General features: G+C 42.2%; 1 protein-coding gene across 1 annotated transcript in view; it reads left to right on the top strand.

Annotated features, from left to right (window-relative positions):
• The first annotated feature begins 1,172 nt into the window (after window positions 1-1,172).
• The window catches only part of TARP (TCR gamma alternate reading frame protein), a 36,972-nt gene continuing 30,487 nt past the window's right edge, over window positions 1,173-7,657 (top strand). Inside the window, exons 1-2 of the mRNA XM_069084383.1 lie at window positions 1,173-1,291; window positions 2,194-2,493. Coding sequence (XP_068940484.1) covers window positions 1,234-1,291; window positions 2,194-2,493 — 358 coding nt within the window. The 5' untranslated portion in view covers window positions 1,173-1,233. The remainder of the gene's footprint in view (window positions 1,292-2,193; window positions 2,494-7,657) is intronic.

Here is a 7,657-nt window from a genome sequence, read left to right as displayed (position 1 = left end):
TCATTTGTTCCTCAAAATAATGCTGAGATGTATTACTACTATTATCCTCATTTTACAGTTGAGGAAACTGAGGCAAACAGTGTTAAGTGACTTGCCCAAGGTCACACAGCTAGCAAGTGTCTGAGGCCAGATTTAAACACAAGTCTTTCTGATTCCAGGTCCAGCCTGGAATCTCTCCTGTGCCACCTAGCTTCCTCATCTACTAAAAGTTACCTGTTTCTTAGCACAGACACAAACTTCTCCCACTGGAATGTGCTTTAATGGTACCAACAAAGAGTCCCTTCTTAGAGGAGAGCTCCACCTCAAGGTGCCAGCCCAGTCCCTTGATTCAATTTTTTAGCCTGTTTTCCCATCACTTTCAATGTTGTTCAGAGCCTGGAAGAATGGCTAAGCCTTCACTGTTCTTCCATGGGCTTGGTGGGGACCCATCAGCTGCTTCCCTCTGTCATTCTGATCCCCTCTCCCCATCCATGTGATCTCCCACATTGTTATTCTCACCCACAAAATGGAGGAGTTCACTTATATGGTGGCAGGAGGTTTATTTCCCTGCATGTCAGGGCACCCCTTCCTACTGCTCTTCTCCACATTATTTACATTCCCATTAAATCTTTAGGCTCTTGAGGGTTAAGTTTTTGTCTTATGCTCCTTGTTGAGACATCTTTGCTCTATTTAACCCCATATGTGGTCAACTGAGGTAAATTCTGAAGAAGCCAATGAGGTTGAGGACTGAGAGGAATACCATGGATTTCCCAGCAGAGACATCATTGGTAACATTTAAGAGATAAGTTTGAGGAGGGGGTTGGTGCACAATTTGGGGTGAGGGTGTGTTTGGGCACATGCCATGTATGATGAGAAACAAAGCAACACACATGCATCAGAGCCGTGCTCCCGATGCGCTAGATTACAAGGCAGATGTTATACCCATGTTCACAATTTCCAGGGAAAACTGAGGCACCAATTATAAGAACCTCATTTTCTTTCTAAGAACCACCTTTTCTAATTAAGGGACATGTGAACAAGATTACTGATTGTGAACAGCTAAAGGATGGAATTCAATGAAATATCGCCAATGAATTAACCTCGACCCCTTTTCCCCTGTGGGTGACTGTGCATCCATGGCCAAAAAAAAGTGTCTCTGATGAGCTGCTTTCTGCTTAGAGTCATTTCCTTCCCCTCCAACATAGGTATCATTTCCCTTCTGATGAATGACTTCTGACCCTCTCCGTGCACATTATGGGAACCAACAGAATGTCACTGGTTTGCTTTCTGATCCTGGCTCTTCTTGGGACTGGTGAGTTCTTTCTTCTTGTCATTTACTTGGTATTGATTTGTGGAGGGGTCAAGAAATGGGTGAGGGCAAAAAACCTGACCCTTTCTTCCCAGAGACGGTCAACCTGAACTGTCAGACAAAAGACTGAATATAAGGTTTCTTTTCAAGGCAACACCATATCTCTTCCTCTAAGAGATAGAGCCTGGTGCACTGACCTTGGGGTCAGAGCCCCTGGGTTGGAGTCCTGTCTGAGGTCACTTACCCAATTGGGTGACCCTGGCAAAGGTACTACCAGGGCCACAATCTCTACCAGAAGAGCACTGGCTGCCTGAAAAGCATTTCCAAGCCTCCATCTGAGTGGGTAAATGCAGTTGGTTAGCCTTGTTTGAGTTACTCTAAAGACAGAAACAGAAACATCCATGGGCCTTTCAGCTCTCTCCTAGTTGGAGAGTCCAAGTCTCTGTTTCATTCTCTAAGGAGATAAAAAAAAAAGTCAGACTAGCCTGACAAATTCCTTTATTTATTCAAACAATGACTGTGCTATGTCATGGAAATGCTTGTTTTGTTCTAAATTTTAAAATGGCATTTAAAAAAATAAAAATTCCTTTAACCCTGAAAAAACCAAGGGAGTCCATTTAATAAATAAAGGATACAGTTATCATTGGCCCAGTGATTGATTATTTTTATGTATAATTCATGAAAGTATTTAACAACTGCTTTGTAAGAATTTTTGGAGCATTTGTCAGCAGGTATTTTTGAGTGTTTATTATAAGATCGTTTTAAAGACTCTTTTATGCCCTGAACTTGAACTATCCACCTCCCAAAGCCCAACTCCAGCCCACAGTCACCAGCTGTACATTTTGGTTTCTTGGCCACCAGTTGCTGGGCATCGGGCAGTTCAGGACAATTGCTTTCTCTTGTAGGTGCAAACATGGAGTCCATGCTGACCCAGTTGGTACCGTCCAACACGAAGAGGAGCGGTAACACCGCCTTTCTCGAATGCCGAGTGAACGTGACTCCTTTTGGGTACGCTTACATTCACTGGTACCGCCAGAAGCCCGGCGGGCCTCCGGAGCGCATTCTCTATCTTTCGTCCAATGAGAATGTCATTCACGAGAACGGAATCAGTGAGGAGAGGTACGAAGCCAAGAAACGAGAGAGCGACTTGTCGGCAAGCCTCAGGATCCACCAAGTCACCGAGGCGGACGCGGGGTTGTACTACTGTGCCTGCTGGGATGGCACTTTGAGTCAGAAGCACAGACACACCGAACAAAAACTCGCTGACTGGGTATTCACGCACCTGGGAAACCCGCACTGTCTGCCGGGCCCCCAGCTAGATACACACAGGTGACGGCGGTGTGGCAGCACAGGAAGTCTTGTCTGGGCTCTACTCAAAGCTCGGGTCGGGGGCCAGAACTGGCTCTGGGGCCCGTGGCCCAACGGGGAGATTTCCTTTCTCTTTTTTCCCCTTCTCTCACAGCTGCCCAGGTTCTTAGGAAGTATCTCTGCTCCAGCTCGGGCTCACCAGCCAGAGGAAGCATCTGGCAGTGGGTGATAAGGTCCCATCACTCAACAGAGTCCGAAGGAGTCATTTGTAGGGCCTGGGACGGTGCCTGAGTGGTGTACAGAATCTGTCTTAAAATTAATATGATCACAGACTTAGAGGAGGAAAGGACGGACCTCAGGAAGGGTCTGGTCCAAGACCCTCAGTTTACAGAGGAAGAAACTGAGGCCCAGAGAGGCTACATTTATAGGATCCTAGATTTACCTGAAAGGCACTTTAGAAGCAATTTAGTCCAGCCCCCTCATCTTGCAGATGAGGAAACTTCACCATGGAGGTCAAGTGACTTGTCCAAGGTTACACCGGTGGCAGGCGTCAGAGGCACTGCTCACACATGCATTTTCCTCCTTTAAAGATGAAGGGGCAGCCAGGGTCTGCTAAATTAAAGAATCCTCATTCAAGATTTCCAAAGAGGGTTTGTGCAGGTGGCATTGGAGGTTGGAGGTCAGTTCTGAGGTCATCAAGGGCTCTAATTTTCTCCTGGATAACAGGAAATGTATTTTCCGATTGGTTCCCCAAGTTTAGTCTCAGAACTGTGCAAAGAGGGAAGGATTGGGGCTCTGTATTGTGAGACCTTTTTAAAAAAAAAATTTACTCATTTCATTCTAAACGTAAGGAAAACAAGCATTTCCATAACATAGTAGAATGGGGGGGGGGGAGGACCCAGAGGATTGTACATGAAACTACACATCTATTGTGAACATTTTGCTATTTCTTTTTAATACCATAATAAAGCTATCATCTAAATTTATTTTTGTCCTTTTTTTCTTCCTTTCCTCCCCTCACACCCACCCTAGAGGTGGCCACCATTAGACACAAAAACCATTCTATACATACTCCTATTTATTAGTTCGTTCTCAGGATGCTGATAGCATCTTCTTTCATATATCCCTTGTAGTTAATTTGGGCATTTATAGTAGTCAAAAATGACTTAGTTGCTCAAAGATGCTGGAGTTTTTGGTTGTTTTTTTTTTTTGGCCTTTTGGAGGGCAATTGGGGTTAAGTAACTTGCCCAAGGTTACACAGCTAGTTTTTTTGTGTGGTTGTTAAGTGTCTGAGGCCAGAACCAACCAAACTCGGGTCCTCCTGACTCCGGCCGGGGCTTTACTCACTGCACCACCCAGCCCTCCCTCAAAGATGTTGTTGAAACAATATGGCTGTTATTATGTACAATGTTCTCTTGGTTCTGCTCATTTCGCTCTTCACTATTTCTGCAAGTCTGCCCATGCTTTTTTCTAAGGTCATCGAGCTCATCATTTATTATAGCACAGTAGAATTCGGTCATGATCATATACCACAGCTTGTTCTGCTGTTCCTCAACTGATGGGCATCCCCACAATTTCCAGTTCTTTGCCACCACAAAGAGCTGCTATGAATCTTTTAGAACTCATAGGTTCTTTTCCTCTTTCCATAATCAACTTTGGAAATAGACTTACTGTTGGTATTACTGGAACAAAGGGTACAAGCATTTTAATAACTCTTTGGGCATAATTCCAGATTGTTCTCCAAAATGGTTGGATCAGTTCACAATTCCATCAACAGTGAATTAGTGTCCAATTTTTTCCACATCTCCTCCAACATTTATCAATTTCCCCTTTAATCATTTTAGCCAATCTGATAGGTATATGATGATATCTCCAGGTTGTTTTAATTTGCATTTTTCTAATCAATAATTACTTAGAGCAATTTTCATAGGAGTGTAAGTTATTTTTATTTCTTTATCTAAAAACTGTCTCTTTGTATCCCTTGATCATTCATCAATTGGGGAATGATTCATTTTCTTATAAATTAGACAATTGTGTATAGTTTCCCTAGCTTTCTACTTTCCTTTCAATCTAAGCTATATTTGTTTATTTGTACAAAAAAATAATGCAATTGAAATGATCCATTTTGCACCTCATACGTCTCTCTACTTCTTATTTATAAATTGTTCCCCTATCCATAAATCTGATAGGTAACATGTTCCATGTTCTAAAAATTTTCTCACAATATCTCTCTGTATATACAGGTCATTACCTATTTGACCTTATATTGTTAGATGTTGCTTTCCAGTTTTCCCAATAATTTTTACCAAATTGCGAATTTTTATCCCTGAAACCTGTCTTTATATTCATCAAATGCAAGATTATTATACTTATTTGCTTCTGTAATTGGTATGCTTATTCTGCTCCATTCATCTACCTTTCTGTTTCTTAGCCAGGACCAGATAGTTTTGTTAATTTTTGCCTTATAATGCAGTTTAAGATCTGGTACTGCTAAACGTCCTTCCTTTACTTTTTTTTTCATTAGTGCCTTTGATATTCTTGACTTTCTGTTCTTCCAAATGAATTTCATTATTGCTGTATTCTAATTCGGTAAAAACAAACAAACAAATTGGGATCTTTCTCTTGAGCCTTTTGCCTCCTACAGCTTCCTTTCTTCATTCTGGGATAGTCTCCCAGGTGATCCTCTCATGTTACTGAGGCAGATCATGGCCCCTTCTTGCCTTTTTAGCTCACACAGACCTTGTCTCTGTCCTTCCATACCTACTGGCTGAGGCATTCAGCCAAGAGGTGGGAGACCCTTTCTCTTATTCCACTGCTGCTGGTGGGTGCAGACCTTGCAGCACCCACTGCCATCCTTCCTTTTCTGGTCATTTATATGCTTGAGCAGGTCTTTTAAGCACCTTCTTGCTATGTCAACCATGGTAATAAGCCTGGATCAATTGGATTTGAAACGGTTACCGCTGTACAACTCAGTTCCCCTCTCTGATTCTCAGTTTCCTCATCTGTAAAGATTTTCAGGGTAAGCATGAAGAAAGTATCTGGCTAACCATAAAAAACTACCTGTATGTGGGGTTATTATTATTTATACCTGCTGGGAATCTCTCCAAGGCTCTTTGGGTCTCCGGACATTTTGTTTCTCCTGAGGTTATTGAGTTAACAATTGCAACAACACCATTAACAAAAATAACTAGAATGTATACATATATAATATAACTTTAATAACATGGCATTTATGTAATGCTTCCGGGTTTATAGTAGGATTTACATAAGTTAACCCATCTGAACACCACATAGGTACTCTTCCTATTCCCGAGGCTGAGAGTTTAGGTGGCTTGCCCAGGGTCACACAGCAGTTAGTCAATGTGTGAAATTGAATTTAAGCTTAAATCTTTCTGACTCCAAGTCCAGGGGCTCTGACAAACGCCAGCTGGATGACTGGAAAAATCATTTAGTTTCTCTCAATTTGTGTAAAGCATAAACCATATTAAAACCTGCCAAAATGGGTCATTGTGAGATCCAACGATGTCATCCAGACAAACCACTTCGTAAGCTCTGAGGGACTTAGTAAGTGTTGGCTATTATTATCATTTCAAAAGAAAGCCATCGAATAGTTTGGCACCAAAAGAAATAAAAAATACAAAGAGGATGTGTAGGCCAGGAGCGAAGAACTGCTCGGACTGAGGAGTCAGGCAGGAAACTTACTAGTTCTGTGTTAATTATGCAAGAATTGAGTCCAATTTTTCCCTAAATATGAGGTAGGAGAGCAATGCCTGTGTTCTTCCTAGGGAGGAAGATTGTCCCTAAACATTGGGTCCCTTCAGAGGACCAAAGAAATAATCCAGCCCAATGATGCTGACAGAAGAAATATGTAAGGACAATAGATGCAGAATGTTGTATACAGTAACAATACTGTTTTAAGAACAACTTTGAGTGACTAAGTCGTTTTGATTAGTATAAATACCCAAATTAACTACAAACATGCAGATAGCATCTTCCTTCATAGGAAGGACAATAGATGAATCGACTTAATCAGACCTTTGAAATATACACTTTTCAATCAATAACAACAAAATTTGAGACAAAGTCTCTGCCCTCAAAGAGCTTAGTCTAGTTGAGAAGCCAAGAGTAATAAGCATGAAATTATTGTAGAAAAGTAGAGCATAGTCTATAATTCAAAGATAAATTAGGTAACATGGAATGTAAGTGGGCAGAGCAGGCTGAGATCAGTGTGGATTGAAGTAATAGGATTTAAGGCAAGTGACCCATTTTCTTAATAAAAATTTGCAAAATATAAGGAGAGTGAAATAAATCAATGCCCGATGGCAGTGGGCTGCTTCAAAGCAATAAGAAAAAAGTAAAACTAGTCCAATGATTTCCCTGAGGTTTTCTCTAATTGCTTTATTATCTGCAGGAATTCCCTTGAAAAACAACACACCTGTCCTCTCTTCTTATTCTAAAATGTGTGGCTCCTTCTTAAGACTGAATTTTTTTAAAGCCATTGGTTCATTTCTACTCAGTTGCAGAGTCAAATTCCAACTTGTTGTCTGTCTAAAGCCTCAGGATGATAGATCAGGCCAAGAGGGGCAGGGGAAGACTCAGGGGCTAGGGGTACCCACCATGTAGAGCTCTTCAAGAAAAGACTAAGCACCCACTGAGCACGGCCCAGAGGGGATCTGTAATCAGCAATGGGATAGACTAGATGGCCCCTGAGGGCCTGGCCTGCCGGGAGATTTTGTGGGTCAACACAATACTGTGTGACTATCTGGAAGACTTCCCCTACACACCTCTGGGATCTCTCAGGAGCCATTGCTTTTCTGTAACCAAGAATAACTGTACCAGGGGCAGCTAGGCCACACAGTGAATAGAGCACCTGCCCCAGAGTCAGGAGGACCTGAGTTCAAATCCAACCGCAGACACTCAACACTTACCAGCCGTGTGACCTTGGGCAAGTCACCTAACCCCAATTGCCCTGCCTTCCTGCTCCAAAAAGTAAAAAAAAGAGGAAAGGAAAAGAAAGGAAAGGCAAGGCAAGGCAAGGGAAGGGAAGGGAAGGGAAGGGAA

This window comes from Petaurus breviceps, unplaced genomic scaffold, assembly GCF_028583685.1.
Source record: "Petaurus breviceps papuanus isolate PSGF00001 unplaced genomic scaffold, PetGlider_PUasm1.0 174, whole genome shotgun sequence".
NCBI lineage: Eukaryota > Metazoa > Chordata > Mammalia > Diprotodontia > Petauridae > Petaurus > Petaurus breviceps.
The sequence above is the reverse complement of the archived record's forward strand: the minus strand, read 5'-3'. Positions and strand labels throughout refer to the sequence as shown.